Here is a 21,775-nt window from a genome sequence, read left to right as displayed (position 1 = left end):
GCCAGCAGCAGGCAGCATGAGATGCCAGGAGTCACGGCCCCTCTGTGCAGCTTTAGAGGATGACCTCAGGTGTGGAACGTTCCGAGCAGCCCTGCCAGGGTCCCCGTGGCTGCCTGGCCTCCCTCACTGCACATGGCAGCCTGGCAGCAGGAGACTGGCCTCACGTGGGGCCAACAGGCAGAGCCAGCAGCTATTCCCGGCAGCAGGAACATTGTTCAAATCTCCTGAGCACTCCCCCCTTGTAAGATGAGGCCAACACTGCCCTGTGCCAGGACAGTTAATGCGCTGGGCACTGTCCACCAGCACAGGACCCGGGGGAGGAACAGACAGCCACGTCACTGTTACCCTCCTGGGCAGTTCCCAGGGCCATCCTTGGGTGCCCTGTCCCCTGGGTGCCACAGCAGAAAGATGCTGTTTTCACCAGGGCAGGCCATGGTGGCCATGAAGGTCATCTTGGGACTTTTCCCCTCCATGGACTGTCCCACCTAGCTCAAGGGCAGACATAGGCTTAAATCTCCAGAGGGGAAGCACCAGGAAAGGGAGGTGGTGACCCCACACTGAGAAGCAGCTGGAATGACAATGAGTCAATGCTGGTAATGCTGGGAAAGGGTCCTGGCAGGCAACCAGCCAGGGCTGGCAGGACAGGGTCAGGGTGGCACTAGGGAACAAAGCTGAGTTGTCCAGGCTACCCTTGGCCACCCTGTGGCCATTCTGACATGGGAGTAGATATAGGACAAGCACAGGGACCTCCCGTGGCTATGGGTTACAGCCCCCTCCAGCCTGTCCCCAAGGCCAGAGGAAGGATGAAAAGGCTTTATTGATAAATACAGACTATGTACAGAGGGGAGACATCTCCACCCAGCCCAGCACCCCATGGGTCTCCTGGCCAGGGGAAGCCAGAGCCCAGTGGGTCACAGTCTCTCCCTGCTGGCACAGCCTGGCAGAGGAGCCCCAGCCCCAGAGACATTTGGTCTCGAACCTCCTGCAGCAAACACGGCGCCTGCCCGTGTCCCCAGCCAAGGGGAGCCACCACGGTGGCACAGCCCCATGCAGACCTTTCTGGGCAGCCTCAGGGGGGAGCAGGAGTGGCTCCAGATGCGTTGGAACACAGCACAGGGAATCCCCAGAGGTGCCACTGTACCCCAGACCCCTGCCATCTCCCCTCAACCAGTAGGGGGTGGCTCAGTTCCTGGGTGGGAGGGGCTGATTGACAATCACTTGCACAACAAAATCCTTCTGGATCTTGGTCTCCTGCAGTCGTGTGCGGTCAGTGAGCAGCTTGCCTGAGAAGAACCACCGCTGCCAGGCCAGGTCAATGCCCTCCTGCGCCTGCAGCTGCTTCTTCAGCTGCCCGATGGTGTCACTCATGCTGGCACTGAGCCGCAGGTCCTTGCCGGTGGAGAGGCGCACCTTGAGGGCGAACTCCCGCCGGGTGTTGGGCAGAGGCTCCACTGGTTCCACCGCCTCCTCCTCGCTCCGCTCCAGGATCAGGTTGACGGGGGGTGCAAGGCAGTAGACGGGCAGCTGGTACCGGTTGCCCAGCTCATCATAGCACTCCGTCAGGGACCCTGGGGACAGCAGGATGAGATGCTAAGAGTGGGCATCCCCATGGACCACCCAAATGTGGACAGAGCCACCCTAAGCAGTGTGGCACAGCCTGCCTTGCTCCCCTTGGCTGGGCTGAGCTCTGGATAGCAGGTGGGAGCCCCTTTCTACTCCAGCCTAGGACTCCTGTGTGCCCAGATATGGGGCACTCAGCACACACCCCACCCATTCCCCCAGTGCTGACCCTCACCATGGGGCAGGGTGATGCTGGCTCCATCGAGGATGGCCTGGGCCAGGCTGTGGTCATTGGCTTCTACAGCATAGGCAGCTGCCTTCAGGGCATCCCAGATCTCCTTGCGGCCTTCAAAGGCGGGTGCCGTGTCCCAAAACTCGTCCCGCTTGCTGCGCAGCTGCCCGTCTGTCATGGGGTAGTCGCTCTTCCACTTGGGACACTCCTTCTTCAGAGGCTCATTGCGGCCTGAGGAGGGGGAGATATTCAGCCAAAGGACAGGGTTCCCCCTTGGGCCCTGAGTCCCCCACCTGCCCACACCCACAGGTTCTTCCTGGGGACTTCCTGCACCTCAGCAAGGGTCTGAGGGATCACCCTGCCCAGTGAAGAACAGTCCCCAATGCAGCAAGGGGGAACTGGGCTAAAGCTAGCCCTGCCCAAGATCCCACTGGCCCCACAGCAGTTGCTCCCCCAAGTGACACCCTTTGCCCTCAGAGGGGCCAAGGGCTCTTGCTTCCATGTTAGGGGGATCAGTCGCTGCCCTGTGGGGCGGCCACAGGGCCTCGGGGCCCTTTGAGGCAGAGCAGTATTTATAGCTTGGGGAATTAGCCAGGAAATAAGCTGGTGAGTTGGAACAAGAAGGGGATTACAAAGGCTGAGCTGCAGCAAAGGGGGGGTCAGGACTTCACTGTCCCCTCTGCCCACCCCAGGATGACAGGGACCAGCTGCAGGCAAGACAGCAGGCACACAGCGTCCTGGGCATCAGGGGGACAGAAGGCACTACTGCCAGACTGCAGCTGTCCCAGCAACGGGCTGAACTGAGCTGGCTCTCCACAAAACAGCCCCCAGACATGTCCCCGCAGCCCTTCAGCAGCCAGCATTGTCCAGGGATCTGAGCCATGCCAGTGCCAGTCCCACACCACCATGCCCTCACTACACTGGGCTTTGGCCCTGTGGGAACAGCCCTGTCCCATCGGCCCCACGGCCAGGCTGGACACGTGAGGCAGGAAGGAGCTGTCACTCCCAGCTGAGCTGAGGACAATGAATGATAACAGCTCCTTCCTGTCACCCCTCTCCCTGAGCTGGCCAGACGGCCCCCTTCCTGTGGGGACAGGACGAGGGTAAAGTGAGGCTCCAGCTGGGCAGGAAGATGCCCGTGCCCACACAGTGACCTATCAGGCAAGGTGATGCCACACACCCCAGCCACTGGAGACAGCCACCACTGCCAGCTGTGGGCTGAGCCAAGTTCCCCAGACAGCTGTTTCTGAGCAAGTGTGTGGTGACACAAGGCACTACACGACCTTTATGATTGTACCAGCCCTGCCTCACCCTACCCAAGACCACTGGAGCCGGCATAGCATCTGCTTCCCAGCAAGCACCCACCTCAAGGATCCCCAAGGGGCACAGGTGCTCAGCTACCTCAGGGCTGGGCGCTGAGCATCCCTGGGAGGCAGCATCCTGCCCACATCCCTGGAGGAGCAAGGGCAGCCGGCTGCAGCCAGTGCTGCCGATTCAGCAGTCACGGTGCTGGGCCAGAGGGATTTGCAGCACCACAGGACACAGCAAGGTCAGAGGCAACACCTGCCCCAGGAGGGCAGTGGAGAAGTGTCCAGAGCCAGCCTGAAGGACATATCTGGGACCATGTCCCTACCTTGCTGTGGCCAGTGGGCTGGGGCACGTGTCATCACAGGACTCCTGGCCAGCACTCCCAGCCAGCGCCATTCCCCCAGCTCTGCTTGCAACAAAGGGAAGAGGCTGGCCCGGGGAGGCAGCAGGATCAGAGCTGTGGGGGTCAGCTGTTGCAGAGAGCAGGGGCAGGCTGTGGCTGCCTCGTGTGTACAGGCGTGCCCAGCAGCCTTGCCCAGGTAGGCAGGGGCTTAAGCCTCGTCTATTTATTGCTACCGCCCAGCCGGGCCAGCACCTTCTAATCACCTCCTGCTGCTCTATTCCTGGCCCTTTGTGCAACTCTCCACGGCAGCACCACCAGACAGGTCCATCCGCTCACTGTGCCCGGACTCGAGCCAACAGAATCTGGCTGGCAGCCTGCCTGCCTCCTGCCCTGTACCTGCAGCACCCTGCCCGTGGCTCAGCCCCCCGGGGTGGCCTGGTGAGGGACCCCCAGGCACGAGGATGTGACCTGAAGGCTTCCCTGCCCTGGGGCTTGCTCCCTGTCTGCAGGAGCCTCAGGCAGCCCCAGCTGACAGGTCCTGGAGGCCCTGAAGAAGACATCAGCCAGATGGCACACACCACTGCTTCCAGCAGTGCTGGCTGGTCCGCTCTTGAGCCAGGCAGGGCTGGGATGCTGCATGCCATGGGCATCCCCAGCTCCTGCTGCGGTAAGCTGGCCACCCCAGAGACAATACTGTCACCTGCTGTTGGGAGCCCTGGTAGGACCCCTCTACAGGGGGTCACAACAGGCCCCAGCCAGGGCAGGAGCTGGCCAGGCTGCTTTGCAGGGCCCCTGTGACAGCAGAGGTGGGCAGGAAGAGCCCCCCTCCCTGCTGACAGCAGGTCCTCATGTACTAGGATCTGCTGGCCCAGGGCAGTGTCCCCATACTGCTGGTGAGGGCAGCTGTAGCCTTGCTTCATCCTCCACCACCTGCTGAGCAGTTCCCATGGGCTGGTGGCACCATGCAAGCAAAGGCAGGAACCAGCCAGGGCACCTGGCACAAGGGACAGCCCTGCTCTCCCGGGAAGGGACACACTGAAAGAAAGCAGCAACAGCAACTGCTGGCAGTATACGAGGAAGGGACCATGACCCATCACAGGAGAGCAAGTGGGGATGGAGACACAGGCTCTGCAGCCAGCTGCTGCCTGGCACAGGAGGGGATCACACAGATCCAGATGTTGGGATCTGACCCCACCCCCTCTCACAGCAGCCTGAGCTACGAAGCAGCGGCCTCACATCCCGCCAAGCTGAGGGAACAGTCAGCCAGGGACCCGAGGCCTCACTGATGCCCGCAAGAAGGCACTCCTGGGGGGCAAAGTGTGCCGGGTGGCTTACCATACCAGGAGGGCATCCCCGGGGCAGGCTGGCACACCTGCAGCCCCGCGCGGTGGAGGCGGCTGCCCACGGCACGGGCACAGCCCAGCCCGGCTGCCACGGCACCCTGCATGTGCTGCCGGAGCAGCGGGCACCTTCCCACGGAGAACGCCCTTCCCTCCTTCATCCCAGCTGCGGGCGAGGACCAGGGCGTCCCGTCCCGGGCACACGCTTCCTGCCCCTCCTCTCCCACCGCCCACTACCGCTCTGGCATAAACACGGTAATTACCGGCTGCGACGGTACCGGTCGGGAGGCGGCAAGGGAAAGGCGTGATTCATCCTACCAGCCCACGGCTTCTCCGCCGAAATTCCACCGTACCCATACCCACGGCCCCCGGGACCCTCCGGGATGGCATCACGGGGAAGCGCCTCATGGCACCCGAGTATTCGGCTACCGGTAACTCCGGGGGACCGCGGGGCTGCACCAGCCCCCCTGGGCCGCCGCTGCTCCCCCGGACCGGCAGCCGCCCCCTGTCCGACCCGCACCTCCCGAAGCCCCGGGGCAGCGGGGACGGGGTCGCGCCCGCCGGCAGCAGCCCGGTGTACGGGGCAGCACCGATCCCGAGCAGGCAGGACCCTGCCGTTCGCAGGACGCGCCGTGCCGGGGGACGCTTCCGAGCGCAGACCGGGAGCACCCGCCACCCTGCAGTCCCCCCAGGACACCACCTTCCCGGGAGGAGCCGGGAACTGGCAGGGCTCAGCTGGACGCGCTGCGCACCCCAGCCCTTACCCCGCAAAGCCTCCGGGGCGCCGGGACGGGAGCCGCGGTGCCCGCCCGCTCCCGAGGCCGCGCACCGGACCGGGACCCCCGGGGTCCGGGAACCCCGAGAGCGCAGTGTGACTCCTGGGGTTGTGCGAGGGGGGAGTCCTCCCGTGGCGGACTGCGCTCCTCCGGTGCACACGTTCCTCCCGCGCCACCCCCAGGGGGACACGGGACCCCCCTCCCCGCCCCGGTGACCGCGATCGCGTGGGTGCCCCAGCCAGGACGACCCCCGCTCACCTGCTCGCTTGCGGGCGTTGCCGCCGGCGGCGGGCCGCTCCCGGCGCTGCCGCCCCACGCAGCCGCCCATGGCGGGGCCGACCGGCGGCGCTCGGCATCGGGGCCGCGCCGGCTCCGCGCTGCGCCCGCCCGTGCGCGCGGGGCCCGGTGTGCGCGCGGGGCCGCCCCGCCCCGCCCCCCGGGCGCACGTGACCGCCAGCACCGCCCCCGCGCACGCGCACGGCGGGGTGGGGGCCGGGCCGCGGCCCTGCGCGCGAGTGTCATGGCGGCGGCCGGGGCCGGGCCCGGGGCCGGGGTGGAGGCTCTCGCCGCCTCCGTCCTGGACTTCGTGTCCGGGCAGCAGGACGGCCGCGGCGCGGAGGTGGCGGCAGGTACCGCGCGGGGGCGGAGCGGGACTGGGCGTGGGCACGGCGGGGGGCCGGGCTGGGCCTGGGGCGGGCGTGGGCACGGTCGGGGTGTGGCGGGCGGGTGGCGGCTGTGTGGGGAGGGGTTTGGGAGGAAGCGTGTGGGGCTGCGGGGCTGGGTAGGGCAGGGTGTGGAGGCGTGGGACGGAGCGTGTCCGTGGGTTGTGAGGCTGCCGTGCGGGGCACGGCACGGGGGAACGGGTAGGGTAGAGCCTGCAGCTCGGAGCTGACAAGGAGATGTGCGGTAGGAGTGGGATAGCAGCGAGGGTGAGGGGCTACAGGAGCGAGGCAGATGTGGGTGGCAGAGAAATCGACAGTGGGAGGAGAGCTTATGGCCCTGCTGAGGTACTGTGGGAGGTGACTGGTGCAGACTGCCCTCACTGTGGTTTCTCCCCCTTTCCTAACAGAGCTTGAGGCATTTGGTTTCCTTGGATAATTTATCCTTCTGCTTGGAACAGTTGAGTGACTGTCATATTAGGGAAGTTACAGCTTCAGGAATGTGGCTTTCTAAGGATAAAGTGATACTTTTGTGTTTCTAGGCAGTGGCTTCAGCATGTTTCAGGAAGGAGCTGAGAGAGCAGAAAATGGCTATCTTTATACGTTACATTACACAGAGGGGGGTAGCTTATAGACCTTTCCCAAGGCCTGATGGATTGTGAACTGCTCTGTAGTGCCTTGGTGATGAGATGAGCTGGCAAAACATGAAAGTAACCCAGTGGCCCATGTAACACAGAGTGAAGAAAATGCCAAGGAAATTTGGGGGAATTCACTAAACTATGTGACATTCAAGATGTTGCAGAAGGGTTGCACAGTCTCTGACATATTTGGGATAGATGTGGGGAAGGATAACCTTACAACTGCTGTTGTCACCTGATGTCATGTTACAGAAGCGCCTGGAGAAAGCTTTGTCTCTTGGAAGACATACAAAGGGAATTGCCCCCCATTTTCTCCCCCCAGCTCTTTTCAGCCGTGTGGCTCTTGTGACAAACCCACCTTCAAAAACAGGGGGGCTGGCAAATGTCCTTGGGCCCCTCTGACCTCATACGGAGCCACACATCAGAAAGGATTAAATTGCATTATGTATCCTTGAGTAAAAGGGGAGGTTTTTTCTAAGCTCACGGCCATTGTGCAATTGCTGTAAGAAATACACTGAGCTTCCCCCATTTGTTGCTGAGGACTAAAATGAGCATAACTTGGCAAGTGGCAGAAAGGCCTTGGTGCTGTCACAGGCAGCTTGGGCTGCGTGGGTCAGTGGGTGGCAGGAGGAGGCTGAATTCATCTTTCTTAAAAAATGGGGAAAGAAGGATACTGCTGTTACAGAATCCATTACACATTCCCTGTGAATGTTGTGCTCACATTTTGAAGGTGTGGGGGAGACAAGAATGGAAGGCCTCCAGAAGTGACTAATACCTAGAAGGACTCTTTGTGAAAGGGAGACAGACCTGTCAGGAAAGGGAGCATGTTGGTTCAGAGTAGCAATCCAGCACAGGGTGAATGGCTTGCTTCTGTTTAGTCTCTGGGAACTACAGGAATCCCAAAACAGGAGAGCAGCCCCTCCTGGTAAAAGAGATTCAAGGTGCCTAATTAACCTTGGGGCACATGTGCTGCTGCCAGATGTGGAGGCAGCAGTTTCAGGGGCTCACTGCTGTGCCTGCCGTGCTCATGAGGCAGGTCCAATGAGCTGTGCTGGTGCTCACACCACGGCCTGTGCGGCGCTGCCCACGAGCACACCACGCTCACAGGCTGTGCCGGGGAGGAGTGGCCAGTGGCCACACCGTGTGAGGCAAAGCTGGTCACACCTGGGTCCCTGAGAACAGAGGGAGCTCCCTTGCTGAGCTGAGCAAAGAAGCTGCTGACCTCGCTGCCGCTGACCACGGGGACTGTCAGTACCTGGCTGTGGTTTGGCCATCACATTGCAGCTCTTTCCTGTTGAGTAGTCATTGTGTAGAGCTGCTTTCGCTTTCTGCAGACACAGAGAAGCAGAGCACTTGGCCACAGAGATGGCGTTTATCTCAGACCTTTTCTGTTATGATGCAGAGGCACAAGGGCTCTTCATGAGCTTGCAGAGTGAGATATTGGGATGCTGGATGTGGAGGGGCCATCCGAGCTCTCCCTGCAGCCCATTCTGCTTTGGCTGGTGCATAACATCTGCTTGCTGTTTCACTGTTGTTATTCTGCAAGAAATTTTGCCAGCACATTATGGCTGTCTCTGGGGGCACCCCCTGTTCAGTCTGTGCCTGTCAATTCCGAGACCTGCTGGGCTCTTCTTCCGTGCAACTCCCCTTATCTGTTCTGTTCCTCATTTCAGGCTCCCTCTCCCTGCTGCGCCAGGCAGGATTGAAAGCTCTGTCTCTGGAGTCGGGACTGCCTGCTGTCAGAACACTCTGCCAGAAAACACTGTCATCCCATCCCTAGAGACAGCTCTATGATGAACAGTGTATCTTAATACTGGAATTAACTGCTTAGGGAGAGACAGTAAATGCTTGCAACAGCAGGAGACACAAGCTGGAACAAGGCTTGGGAAAGCCCATAATGAAACCTATGGACTTCTGAGAGGGTGAATGCCCTGTCAGTCGTGTAAGTTCAGCAGGGCAGAGAGGTGAGCAGGTCCCCCCAGAGTGCCCAGAAGTGCTCCTGGGCAAAGACAGTGAGTCTCAGTGACTGCAAGGTGATTTGGGTTTTTTTTTTGTGGAGGAATGCTGTTTTGTCCAGGTAGAGAGTGAGGGGTCTTGCTTGTTTCTCAGTAATGTCACTTGACACCTGGGCTGCAGGTTAGGGGTCTGAAGGTAAGGCAGTCCCTTGCCTGCCACCCCATATCTGATCAGAGGGCATACACAGAGCTTTCCTTCTGGGAAGCTGTCACATTGGGAATGGGTGGCAGGAATGAAGAACCTGCCCTTCTGCCAAGGTTCTTGTAAGGTGCAACAAGCAGGTCCTTACCAAAGCCTCCTGAGGAGTGACTCTTCCCCCAGCTGAGCTGCAAGAATATGGAGGCAGGAGGTGAATGAGGCAACCTGGTGAGGTATCTGAGTCAGAGTTGGAAATAGACTCCAAGAATCCCAGAACTTTATCTTTCTCTGACCACAAAGCTGCCTTTCTCCCTGCCCTTCATCTTGGAGGAAGTTTGTGCCGGTCTTGCTCAGCACAGTGTGGAGGTGATGGAGCCAAGGTGGGAAGCTGAGTGATCACTAGTGTCCAGGCTGCTTGTTCAGCCAGTTGTCCCTCAGGAAGCACCTGGAGAGCTGCCCTGCATCTCCTCACAGCATGCTCACATTAGAGAAGGGGGTTTTAGTATCTCAGTCAAGTAGAGCACAGCAAGGCTTCTCTCAGGAGCCACACATACAGCCAGGCTTCAGGGAGAGGGTGAGGCAAAGTGCGAGCAAGTTCTCCCCTGGCTGTCTGCTCTCTGCTCTCAGTCTCAGAGGTGTTCGCAGGCAGGGCTGGAGGCAGCTCCACCAATTAAGTGTACATGGCTCCTTTGGTGCTTAGTGAGGAGTCGGCACTGACCAGCCTTTCCCACTGCAGTGCTGGGATGCCTCCCAGCATCCATCTCCACTACCATGCCTGCATGATCTCTGGTTCACTCTCTTTGCCTCCTTTCTCCAGGGGTGAAAGATGGAAGGTGGACAGTGCTGCAGCTTGTGGAAGCCCTGGGGTAAGAAAAGCCTTGTGCAAGTTATACATCGGGTAAAGGCCTTGCAGGGGACATTCCCACAAGGAGGCACAGTTAGAAGGAAAAGTGTGCTCATCCAGGATGAGCTTCAGCACTGGTAGACACATCGCAGCGTGCAGGATGTTGTCTGCTCACAGCATGGGGCTTGAGCAGTGCTTTGCCCTCCTTGGACGTGGGAGCTCTTTGGGAAAGAGCAAGGCCGGAGCAGCTCTTGATGCTCTCCCAGGACAGAGGAGAGATGTGGCAGGCAGCAAGCTGCAGGGCACTTTTCAGTTGGGGCTGTCCCCAGCAGGAGCTGCCTGAGCACACAGCTGCACAACACCATGTCACAAGTTGGCTGGCACTCAGCTTCTGCTTCTGTCTCCAAACTGTCATGGCCTGGGCTCATTTCTCCCTAGCTGGGGTCTGGGTTTGCCTAACTATAAGAGGCTTTACCCTTTTGACCCTTGTGATCTTGAGAGCATGGTGCAAGAGCAATTTCTTTTATCCGACTTGAGAACTTGGATTTCTTTCTGCATGGTTCTGGGGCTGAGTGCACACATGCAGCACGGACAGGGGGAGGGGAGTCTGTTCCCACCCTGCCAGCAAGTCAGGCAGGATTGAGTCCACAGAGTGGCACCTCTTTGTTTTTGTAATGTGACTGCTCAGGATGTACTTCCTGCTTGGATGTCCCTGCTCACAACAGGCTTCCTGGGCTTTCTCCTCCCTTGGCCTAGGTTTTGCCTGGAGAACACAGATCCTCGGATGCGAGGGCGAGGCATCCAGCTGTTGTCACAAGTCCTGCTCCAGTGTTACTCCCTGCTCCAGGAGAAGGAAGGTAAGGGATGTTCTGGCCCTTGAGTGGCTGGCTGGGGACAAAGCCTGTGCCATTAAAGCCTCTGTCCTGCAACTGGCAAAGGGATTGATTTAACACTGTGACAACTTTGTACATGTCTCTAAGAGTCAAAGTCCAAAGAGGGCACGAGGCTTTGCACTGCAGCCTTTTTGCCAGCCTCACCACACAATTCAGGTCACTGTCTGAACACACCAAATCCCTGGACAGCTGGGGCCCCTGACAGCGAGTGTTGCACACCCAGTTGTGCTCAGCACCACGCGGGACATGTTGGGATACATCTGTATGTCAGAGTCCTTGGGTGATGATTCAGAGCAGGAAGACTGTCCTTCACACACCAAATCACACTGCAGCCTTGCAACCTGACCAGGTTAACTCAGGAGGAACCCTGAGGCCTGGGGAGGAGGGGAGATCAGTGTAAGGATGAGAATGGAGTGTGGGACTGGAGTGGGGAGAGGAAGATACCCTGTTCATAGAGGCAAGGAGAAGTTCTGGCTCTGTTAAATGCCCCGTAGCAACTGGCTGGCAGCAGGGAAAGCCAGTAAGTGCTGACAAACTTTGGCTTGGGCTTGGGGGCCTTGCAGATGGGAAGCTGAACTTAAGCCAGCAGCCTGGCTAGACAGGGGGCCCAGCTAGTAAGTGAGGTGGAGGAAGGGGAGGATGGAAGCAGAAGATGCTTAGCCCTTGGCATTTGGCTATCTTTGACTGAAGTCAGGCAGGGCTGAGAGCAGCTGTGCATAGAACCTTATCTACTGGAGCAGCTGGAGTCAGGTGTGATGACTGGTGGGAATTGGGGTGCTCTGAAGGGGCAGCCAGAAGTGGGGACGTTCAGTAGGGATGCTTGGCAGAGAAAGAAGACTCAGGGCAGCTGAGCAAGGGGATTGAGCTGGGTTAGAGCCTCGTGTCCCTGCTCACGCAGTTCATTTTTCAAGCGCTGCGTCAGGCTGCCTCCTGGGGGGCTGAGTTTCTGCAGCAGCTGTGGGCACAGGATGCTGCTAGCCGGCTCTTCCAGTCTGCTTCCTGCTACCACTCCCCAGGGCTGGGGTGTGCAGGCGCCCATGGCCGTGACTCAGGGGCCAGGAATGTGTTGCGGAGCCAAGTTCGAGGAAGCCAGAGCTCCTGCCCCAGCCCTGTGCCCCACCCCATGACATCCTCCAGGCTCCGATGAGCTGACTGCCACTCTGCTGCTGGTGTCTGCAGCCACATGTCTGGACAGGTCACAGCAAATGCCTCTTGGGTAGCTCCGGCACCTCTGCAGCAGCCAGAGGTGGGTGCTGCTCTGCCGCAGTCAGGTGTGGGCTGCTCATGAGGAGAGGGCAAAGGTGTTGGAGCCAGGTGGGTGCACCCACCAGTGGCAGTTTGTCCCATTCACCAGTGCAAGATGTGCTCGCTCTTAATCCATCAGTTTGTGGTTGAGCTGGGGCCAGCACCCAGCAGCTGTGTTTCCTAGGGCTAACACACATTGGTGTCTGTTTCTGACAGTGCTGCATCTGGTCCTGTTCTATGAGAGCCGGCTGCAAGATCATCACCTGGTGATCCCCTCGGTGCTCCAGGGACTGCGAGCGCTGGTGAGCTCGCACCCCCAGCCCACAGTGCTGGGATGCACTCCAGAGCAGCATCAGGGAGGTCCAGCACCTGGGTGTGGGTTGGAGCAGTGTGTCAAGCAGGGCCTGGTTGGGCTGTCAGCCCATCTGGCAGCATTGCCCTGTCTCCTCTGTTCTCCTGCTGTGCCCCCTGTGGAGGAGCCAGGAGAGGAGACTGCCTTGATTTCCTGCCTGTGTTGGTATTGGGGCAAGGATTCCCTGGCCACCCTGGGGAGCAGTGGTGATGATGGGCATCTTGTCCTGTTTTGTCTGGGGAGGGGGTGGTGAGCTCTCCCTGTTGTGGAAGAGGATCCTGCAGGCAGCTGCTGTACAGAGGCAGGAGCTCTGTTACGTGGCTGCCATCATGGTATTCTATTCTTGCTTTTCTCTTCCTGTCCTCAGAGCATGTGCGAGGTGCTGTCCCCAGGGCTAGCAGTGTCTGTGCTCAAAGCCATCTTCCAGGAGGTACATGTGCAGGTGAGCAATGTGATTTCCTATCCTCCTGTTCTTGATCTCTGCTCCTTGTGTGTCTGGGGATGGCCTGCCTGCCCTGAGGACTGGCCACATTCAACACAGTGCAGTGCCTCTGCAGGGCTTAGAGATGGCTTGGCTCACTGCAAGAGAGACTGTGAGAGACAGCAGCCAAGGATCCTGTTTGGCCATTGTCCTCTCTTTTCTCAGCCCTAGGGGAATTATTTCCTTTTGCTCCATTCTCCAGGCTGTGTTTAAGTGCCCCCAGTCCAATTCTCCTCCAATTTAAGATTGTTTTTGCTGGCAGTGCCTTGGGCAACATGCATGGCCCTGGTGTGACTGATGGTGCATTCATGCAGTGATGGGACACAGTCATGTTCATGTGCCATTGCATAGGCATGTGCACACTTTGCATGTGATAAATGGGATCTCTGTGCCAGGAAGCAGCAGCTGAGCTGCTGGGGGTCCTGCTCTCTCTCAAGGGCATGTGGTGCCCGTGGGGTAGTGGGTAGCTGTGCTGCCATGTGTAGAGGATGGTTCTGATTGGTCTGCTCCTCCCTTCAGTCCTTGATGCAGCTGGACCGCCACACAGTCTACAGCATCATCACCAACTTCATGAGCACCAGGGAGGAAGGTGAGGGGGCAGATGCCAGAGCTGCTCTGGGATTGTTGAGGCTGGGAAAATTACTTGCTTTTACCTTCTCCAAGGGCTCTGTGGCTCTGCCTGGGAGAGCTGGAAAAGGACTGTGGGGCTGGGCCAACTTGGCTGATTTAATTCCGTATTGGTGAGGGCTGATGTCCTGCACCTGCTCACGCTCCTTCTTTCTGCAGAGCTGAAGGGCCTGGGTGCCGACTTCACCTTCGGCTTCATCCAGGTCATGGATGGGGAGAAGGATCCCCGCAATCTGCTGGTGGCCTTCCAGATCGTGCGTGATCTCATTGCCAAGGACTATTCTCTGGGTGAGCCTAAACCTGCCATGCAGAGCTGACTGGGAGACATGTCCCTTTTCTTTGAGCTGTTGGAGGGATGGTTGTTGGGTCTGATCAGGCCTGGGCTGGTCCCTAACACACTTTAAAAGCTGCAGAGCTGGCCTGTCATGGGTGCTAAACATAGCTGCTGTGCCTTTTTTGCCCAGTATCTTTGCTCACTCCCTCTCCTCTGTCTGCAGGTCCCTTTGTGGAAGAGCTGTTTGAAGTTACATCCTGCTACTTCCCTGTTGATTTTACTCCAGTGAGTGAGTCTGCTGTGTGCCACAGCCTGTTCCTTCTGGTGTTTTCTTAGGGGGTTGTGTCCCCTCAAGGGAATGGGATGAGAGGGTGGCCAAGAGTCTTGGCTGGGCAGTGTTGAGCTGTGAGCTGTGGTACCCAGGCTGACAGGCTGGTGCCAAGCTAGCTCCAGTGGCACTTGCTGCTGCCTTGCTGAAGATGAGGTGATGCAGCCTCGGCTGATGGCTGGGTTGGGATGTTTCCTGACTGGTGGGTGACCTGCTCTCTGCTTCCTTTCCAGCCCCCCAATGATCCTCATGGCATCCAGAGGGAAGACCTGATCCTGAGCCTCCGGGCTGTACTGGCCTCCACGCCCCAATTTGCTGAGGTACGAAGCTCCTTAGGGATTCTTGAGCACCTCACTGTTCCCTGAGCACAGGCTGCCTTTCATAGTGCTGCAGCTCCTGCTGTGACTCTGTGGGACAGGAACAACTGGGACCAGGAGCTTGCACTTGGGCAGCCCTGTCTCCTTCTGGGGCTGTTCATGGGGAGAGTGCTGACTGACATCCTGGGAAGGGGCTGCCTATTGCAGGTACCCCTGCACCTCTGCTGTCCTGGCAGAGGCTGAACTTGCAGCCTTGCAGGGCCATGGACAAGGTGGTGCAAAGGGTGAGCTGAATTGAAGTGCTTCTCTCTGCAGTTCCTTCTCCCTCTGCTTATTGAGAAGTTGGACTCAGAACTGCAAAGTGCCAAGCTTGACTCGCTGCAGACTCTGGTAAGGAGGGATCCCCTACTCCCTTCAGCCCACTGTTGATCTGGGGCAGTAGCAGCTGCCAGCCACTTCTGAGCCCTTCTCCCCGCCAGCCAGAGACTTTCCCTTGCAGAGCCACAATTTCCAGAGTCCTGGTTTGGCCTGCATCACTCTTTCCTGTTTTTCTTGAGTGATTTGTGCAGCTCAGCATGAGCCTGCCAGGATGGGCAGTGTCCCAGCACTGTGTCCACCTGGTACTGGCTTCTTTGTGATGCTTTCACTGGCTCCCTCTTGCAGACTGCCTGCTGTGCCATCTACGGGCAGAAGGAGCTGCAGGAATTCCTCCCCAGCCTCTGGTCGTCCCTGCGCAGAGAGGTGAGTACTGCAGGGCTCCACCATGGCTGGGCTTCTGCTGAGCAGCAGTTCTCAACCAGACCAGGTGGGCCCCATATCTCCCAGCAGCCCGCACCTGTGACCTTGCACTGTCCCAGCTGAAAAGTGGAGGGGACAGGCCAGCCCTATCAGCATGTCCCTGTGGCTTGAACATGCTATGCTGCATGTTCAAATCACGTGGGAAATGAGGCAGGAGCCTGAGCCCTTCAGCCTGCATTGGGAGCCTGACGCCTGCGGTTGTTGTTGACATGGAGTGCAGCTCATCCTGTGGCCCTTCCTCCAGGTGTTCCAGACAGCGAGCGAGAAGATTGAGGCGGAATGCCTGGCTGCACTGCATGCTCTCTCTGCCTGCCTCTCCCGCTCTGTGCTCAGCTCTGATTCTGAGGATCTGCTGGATTCCTTCCTCAGCAGCATCCTGCAAGGTAACTAACAGAGACCCTGCCGAGCAGCCAGGCCTGAAAGCATCCTCTTAGGTAGAGATTTGCACTCCTCTTCTCTTTCAAGCCTCTTCTCTTTCTAGTCCTCACAGCCGCTTTTGGCTTTTCCAAGGTAATTAGCTGCCGGAAGGGAGGACAAGGGGATTGAGCTGCTTCCCTCTCTGCTGGAACTGCACTCTTTGTGCACTTGGGGCTATGGGAAGCTGCTCAGTTGGGGAGACTGTGCTGCAGCTCAGAGCTGCTCCCAGCCCAGCTATCAGCTGTGTCCCCGCACGCGAGGCAGAGGAGCTCTGCGCCGGTGCGGCTGACGCCCAGCCTATCTCAGATTGCAGGCACCATCTGTGCGAGCCCGACATGAAGCTGGTGTGGCCCAGTGCCAAACTCTTGCAGGCAGCAGCAGGTGCCTCCCTCCGCACCTACCACCGCATCACCCGCAGTGTCCTGCCCCTGCTGCTGGAGCAGTACACCAAGCACACGCAGGTGAGGGCCACCCGCTGGCTGCACAGGGCCTGGGGGAGCATGGTGTCTAAGGGGATGTCCTTCCCTGGTGTGGTTAGAGACCCCATGGGCACCCTGTGGCCTCACAGCGCTGGGCTGAGGTGCAGCTCTGTCCCAGGAGTGACAGTGATCTGGGTTACACCTTTGTGTCCCTGCAGAGCAGCCAGAGGAGGACAATCCTGGAAATGCTGCTAGGCTTCCTGGAGTTGCAGCAGAAGTGGGGACATGTGGAAGAAGGTGAGGGTGGCTGGTCCCTCTGGAGGCACCTGTGTCCCAAGGGCTGCTGGCTCTGACCTCACTTTCCTGTATGCTGACAGACAAGGAAAGCTCACTGGCCAGTGTGGCTGCATGTGCAAGCCCCTGCCATGTCCCAGGGACCCTGCATGATTGGGTGTCAAATGCAGCACCCCAGAAAGGGTCTGTCAAGTGCTGTGGAGGTGCTATCACCACACAGTGCAAGATGGTGGCTGTGTGGTGACAGGCAGTGACTCTATGCCCCTCTCTCCAGATGAGAGCACTCTGCTGTCGCTCCAAGACCCAGTTTGCTCTGTGGTGTTCTCGGCGCTGACGGATCCCAGCGTACAGCTGCAGCTGGTTGGGATCAAGGCACTGACTGTCCTGGGCTCCCTGCAAGGTTGGTGCCTTGTTTTCCTTGAGGAGACAGAGGGAGGTGTCACTCTCTTCTGAGAGACACAGTGGCTGCTGGAACATCCTTGCCTGCTGCCTGTAGGTGCACAGGAGTAGTGGCAGCATTTTGTACCCAAGCCATGAGCTCCAGGGACATTTGCTCTCTTTCTTGCCTGTTTGTGCTGGGCACCTTGTATCTCTGGCATTTGGTGTGCTGCTGCATTGCTGCCCCCTGGATGAGTGGGAAGGATCCTGTCCAGCACACCAGCATCTTTGCCTTTGGCCAAGGGTAGGATTCCTCTATGGCTCTTGTTCCAGGCTTCCTGTCTTCCTCTGGTCTGGAGCTGGTTGTGGATCACCTCATCCGTCTCGCTCTGCATGAGGAGGATTCCCAGAGCAGGTGAGGAGTGGGCTGGCATCACTGCAGTCACACATGCTCTGGGAGGAAGAACAAAGCCTGGCTTTGCTGCAGAGAGAGGTTGTAGTCTGAGGGAAGGCACAGGAACTCCTTGAACTAGAAGACTCTGTGAGATAAACCAGACAATTCATGGGCTGCAAATGAGAAAGTCTGAGCCTATCAAATCAGGAGACTCTGCTCTGCCTACCTGAAGAGTGAAAAAAGCAAACTGCTGAGAAATGAGGTTCTGGAGACACCTTCTGGCCAGGTCTCTGGAGCTGGTGTACAAGCAGCCCTGGATTTGCAGTCCTTGCACCACCTTTTCCATTCTCTTTCCCTCTGGCAGTGAAGCAGCGATGGAGGCAGCTGGGTCCCTGGCCCCCACCTACCCAGAGGTTTTCTCTGGACGCATGGTACCCAGGCTTGAAGAGGAGCTGCAGTCAGGTAGGGCTGGGGAAGGCGTGGTGACTGGTTTTGGGGTAAAGCCTTTCCCATCCCCATTGGGCTCCTGCCAGGCAGTGGGGCTGTGCCATATAGTATAGGTTGGTGGCTGTTCATGGGGGATTCCCAGTGCAGGCACTGTGTGCTGGCACAGGGAAAGCTGTGGCTGGTCTGGTAGCTAGGATCACCCTTGTGGGAAGGAGCTGCCCAGCTGCAGAGCAGGCACAGTGCCTTGAGCCTGGCGTGGGCTGGGTCTGCCACGCTGCTTCACCCCATCCACCCTGGCAGGGTCTAGGCCCTGGCTGCCCTTGGGTGGGGTGACCCCAGGTCCCCCTCTGAGGTGTGTTTCCTCTTCAGAGCGGGAAGAGAGCTACCACAACCACCGCTCCTTGCAGCAGCGCTGCCTGCAGGCCCTGGCAGCTGTGTCCACCCACACCAGCATCGTGAGGGATACTGTGCCTGTCCTGCTGCAGCATCTCCAGAAGGTGCAGAAAGGTAATGGAGCTGCTGCAGGCACCTCCACAGAGCGTGTCTGGGCAGGAGCTGCCTCTGTTACTGGTGATGGCTGGAAGAGAGCTGGAATGGCAGTGGTGCAAGGAACCCACACCTGGGCTGTGAATCCCACTGGTGGAGTGGGAGTCAGAAGGGCTGCATTATCCCGGGATCCTGGTGCAGATCAGGGATGTTGAGGCTGTTTGATGTGATGATGACTGTGCCCTGCAGGGACCGAGGCCAGGAACACAGAAGACATGGTCTCCGTGTGCCAGAGCCTGCACCGCGTGGCCCTGCAGTGCCAGCAGGATGTGGAGGGCTGCTGGTACTTCCACCAGACGGTGGTGCCGTGCCTGCTGGCCATGGCTGTGCAGGCAGCCATGCAAGGTAAGTGCAGGGCTGGAGGGGGAGAGGGAAGAGCAGGCAACTCCCGGGCTCTCAGGCGTTCCTGATCCTGCAGTCAGTGCCACTGCTGATACCTTCTGGCACCCATGGCCCTCAAGAGTGGGCTCCACTGCTTCCTGCCACTGTCCCAGAGCCCTGCCCCAGTCTGATGGGGGTTCAGGGGGCTGTGCCTGCCTCCTCCCTCTGAACAGCAGGCCCCAGCAAGTTCCATTCCTTCCATTACCTGCAGAGAGCACCCATACACTGCCAGGCAAGGCACTGCTGGAGGAAGAGGTGCTGGCTGCCATGATCCCAGTCATCAGTGCTGCCACCACACACCTGAGCCCTGAGTGAGTGAAGCTGGGGCAGGAAGCTGGGTGCTCCATTGTGGGGAGGGAGCAGGCTGCATGCCCCCTGCTGTGATCTCTACAGGGTGACCCTGTGCCTCCTGGGAGGTCTCTGGTGACCCTTCCAGAGCAGCACATCGCAATGTCTTTTCTCTCCTAGGTTGGCTGCCCAGAGTGTGTCTCATGTGGTGCCCCTCTTTCTGAACGGAGAGGTCTCCTTCCTACCCCAAAACAGTTTTCCCTGCTCCTTCCAGCCTTTCGGCGTATGTTTGGTTATTGGGGCTGGGGCACCAGAATGGGTGGGAATGAGGATGTTGGCACAGGCTGGCAGCAAGAACTGAGATGACATGGGCACTGTTCTTCCCTCACAGGATGGGGAGTGCTTGGAGGCACAGAGACGCCTGGTCGCCCTCCTCATGGCCTTCGTCTGCTCCTTGCCCCGCGATGTACGTTGGTGGGGAGCAGGGTGGAGAGGAGCCCTGCCCGAGCACCCTCCAGCCTCTGTGCACAAGCTCCACGGACAGACAGAGGGAGCAGCTGCAGCCCTGGGCCATAACACGTTCTGTGTCTCTTCCAGGTGGCAATCCCTCAGCAGGAATGGCTGCTCCGGGAGCTGCTGGCATTGAGCTGTTCCTGCAACTGTCCCTTCACGGCCACCACAGCTGCCAAGTGCTTTGCAGGACTGGTGAACAAACACCCAGCAGGTAAGGGGGCTGGGGCAGATGCCAGGGACCCCTGCCCACTGCTGGCAAGGGGAATGGCTCAGCTTGTCCCTTCTGTCCCTAGGGCAGCAGCTGGATGAAATCCTGCAGCTTGCAGTGAACAGGATGGAGCCCGGCCTTGCGGAGGGGCCCCACCGAACGCAGGCGCTCACCTTGCTGCTCTGGGTAAGGCCTGCCCTGGATGAGTAGGACAGAGGGGCCAGGGGACCCAGCCTGGTACCAACTGTTCTGCCTGCACAGGTGACCAAAGCCCTGGTACTGCGCTACCACCCCCTGAGCTCCTGCCTGACAGACAAGGTAGGTGGTGGTGGGGCTGAGTGAAATCTGAGAAACCTGCCTTGCTCCCCCCTGGCTGGCTAGGGACCCCCAGCAGCAGGGCACTCTGCCTCAGGGCTCTCTCCCTCACAGCTGCTGGGCCTGCTGGGTGACACAGAGCTGGGCCCCACTGCAGCCGATGGCTTCTCCCTGCTCATGGCCGAGTCCCCGGATGTGCTGCACAAGGGTTGCCATGCTGACGTGCGCATCATGTTCCGCCAGCGCTTCTTCACTGACAACGTCCCCAAGCTGGTGCAAGGCTTCCATGGGGCTGGCCCTGGTGAGTGGCCACCCCCAGCCCAGCCTCACCACTCCTGGCCCTTTAACCAGGGGACCTGAGGCAGCATCCCCTCCGTCTGCTGGTTGCTTGTAACCATCTCTGCTCTCCACAGATGTGAAGGCAAATTACCTGAAGGGCCTGTCCCATGTGCTCAACCACCTCCCCAAACCTGTGCTGGTGACAGAGCTGCCCACGGTAAGAGCCAGCCTAGGTGGCAGGCAGGGTATGCTGTGACATTGCAGAGTGCATAGTTTGGGGTTATTCATGACTCCTGTGTTCTCCCTCTCTCTGCAGCTGCTTTCCCTCCTGCTTGAGGCCTTGTCCTGCTCTGATCGTGTAGTACAGCTCTCCACACTGAGCTGCCTCCACCCACTGCTGCTCGAAGCTCCCCAGATCATGAGCCTGCATGTCGACACACTGGTCACCAAGTTCCTTAACCTCACCTCCAGCCCCACCATGGTGCGTGCACCCCCTCCTTCCTCCCTGCTGTGCCCCTCTCCTGCCCCTTGTGCTGCCCTCATCCCTGTCTGTTCCAGGCTGTCCGCATCGCCGCCCTGCGCTGTGCCCATGCGCTCACCAGTCTGCCCACAACAGTGGTAAGTGCTCCTGCAGCACCCTGCTGCCTGTGCCTGTATGTAGAGGGGCAAGGGGGTCCCAAACCTCCTGGGGGGCAGCCAGCATCCAGTTCTCTCACAAAGAGCCCCTTCTGTCCTATAGCTGCTCCCCTACAAGGGCCGAGTTATCCGGGCACTGGCCAAGCCTTTGGATGACAAAAAGAGGCTGGTGCGGAAGGAAGCAGTGGCAGCACGTGGAGAATGGTGAGTGTGTGGAAGTAGCTGCTGAGGGGGTGCTAGCATGTAGGGGACATGGCTGATGGCACCATCTCTGTCCCTGTAGGTTCCTGCTCGGGAGCCCAGGCAGGTGAGCGCCCTGCATCCCCTCCCTGTGCTGACCAACGGTCTCACCAGCGCCTCGTTAACCCACCAAGTCATCCAACTGATGCCACGGACCCTCTGGATCCTCGGAGCCCAGGACTGCCCCGAGTGCCGGGGCTGGAGCGTGCAGGCCAGCAGACAGCATCCCTCACTGCAGTCCCTTCTCAGCACCCACAGCTGGGAAGGAGCAGTGCTGCTTGTGGCTTGCCCACCCTCTGCTGTAGCCAGGGACAGTGATGGACAGACCCACCACATGCGGAGTGGAGAGGACAGGTCTGTGCCCACGTGTGGTGTGTGACAACCCACGTGCCAGAGGAATAAATATATCTGTTTTGATAATGCTCTGAGGGTCTCCATGCAGCTCAGGCTGGGTCCTCAGTTCTTCCGTATGTTGAGCAGCTTAAAATGGTGGTTATAGGCCCTTCCTCCTCTTTTCACGTTGTGGTCCCTCTCCTCCCATCCCCAGAAGTCTATATCCCCCACAAGATAAAAAAAACAGACTCCCTTAAAAAAAAACAGTATTTAGTGGATGGTCTTAAAAAGACTCCCCAGGGAGCAGTTGGGGGATGGGGGTGCCATCCTCTGCACCCAGCCCTTCAGAGAGAGCTGAGCTGAGCCAATGCTGGCCTGTACCTGTGCTAATGAGGGCAGCACCTTCAGCTGGTGCAGGGAGCAGCAGCTCTGCCACCTTGCCCCTGGGCTGCCTGCAGCCACCGAGAGCCAAGAGAGTAGGCATCCAGGCACCAACAGTGTCCATAGAGTTTCCATGG

General features: G+C 59.1%; 2 protein-coding genes across 3 annotated transcripts; one reads left to right on the top strand and one right to left on the bottom strand.

The window, feature by feature from the left end:
* Positions 1 to 757: 757 nt before the first annotated feature.
* On the bottom strand, positions 758 to 5,923 carry UBTD1 (ubiquitin domain containing 1). 2 transcript variants are annotated; one of them, XM_032115645.1, is made up of 3 exons: positions 5,818 to 5,923; positions 1,796 to 2,023; positions 758 to 1,568 (listed from the first exon to the last, which is right to left on the bottom strand). In XM_032115645.1, exons 1-3 carry the CDS (start codon positions 5,885 to 5,887, stop codon positions 1,183 to 1,185), a joined length of 684 nt encoding a protein of 227 aa, XP_031971536.1. In that variant the 5' UTR covers positions 5,888 to 5,923; the 3' UTR covers positions 758 to 1,182. The 2 variants fall into 2 exon arrangements, with proteins under 2 accessions (XP_031971536.1, XP_031971535.1); XM_032115644.1 differs by lacking the exon at positions 5,818 to 5,923 and adding an exon at positions 4,779 to 4,959.
* A 121-nt stretch (positions 5,924 to 6,044) lies between these two features.
* On the top strand, positions 6,045 to 21,349 carry MMS19 (MMS19 homolog, cytosolic iron-sulfur assembly component). Its single transcript, XM_032116269.1, has 31 exons — positions 6,045 to 6,188; positions 9,828 to 9,876; positions 10,611 to 10,711; positions 12,209 to 12,294; positions 12,712 to 12,786; positions 13,345 to 13,414; positions 13,612 to 13,740; positions 13,950 to 14,011; positions 14,288 to 14,374; positions 14,687 to 14,761; positions 15,035 to 15,112; positions 15,414 to 15,552; positions 15,893 to 16,047; positions 16,224 to 16,302; positions 16,574 to 16,699; positions 17,011 to 17,092; positions 17,436 to 17,533; positions 17,888 to 18,025; positions 18,254 to 18,409; positions 18,657 to 18,756; positions 18,914 to 19,016; positions 19,125 to 19,199; positions 19,331 to 19,457; positions 19,540 to 19,640; positions 19,716 to 19,772; positions 19,884 to 20,070; positions 20,183 to 20,265; positions 20,365 to 20,529; positions 20,607 to 20,666; positions 20,788 to 20,888; positions 20,968 to 21,349. The coding sequence occupies exons 1-31, from the start codon at positions 6,080 to 6,082 to the stop codon at positions 20,993 to 20,995; spliced, it is 3,081 nt and encodes a 1,026-aa protein (XP_031972160.1). The 5' UTR covers positions 6,045 to 6,079; the 3' UTR covers positions 20,996 to 21,349.
* The last annotated feature ends 426 nt before the right edge of the window (positions 21,350 to 21,775 follow it).

The sequence above is a fragment of the Corvus moneduloides genome, chromosome 8, assembly GCF_009650955.1.
Source record: "Corvus moneduloides isolate bCorMon1 chromosome 8, bCorMon1.pri, whole genome shotgun sequence".
Taxonomy (NCBI): Eukaryota; Metazoa; Chordata; class Aves; order Passeriformes; family Corvidae; genus Corvus; species Corvus moneduloides.
Note: the sequence above shows the minus strand (reverse complement) of the source record. Positions and strands in the feature narration are given on the sequence as shown.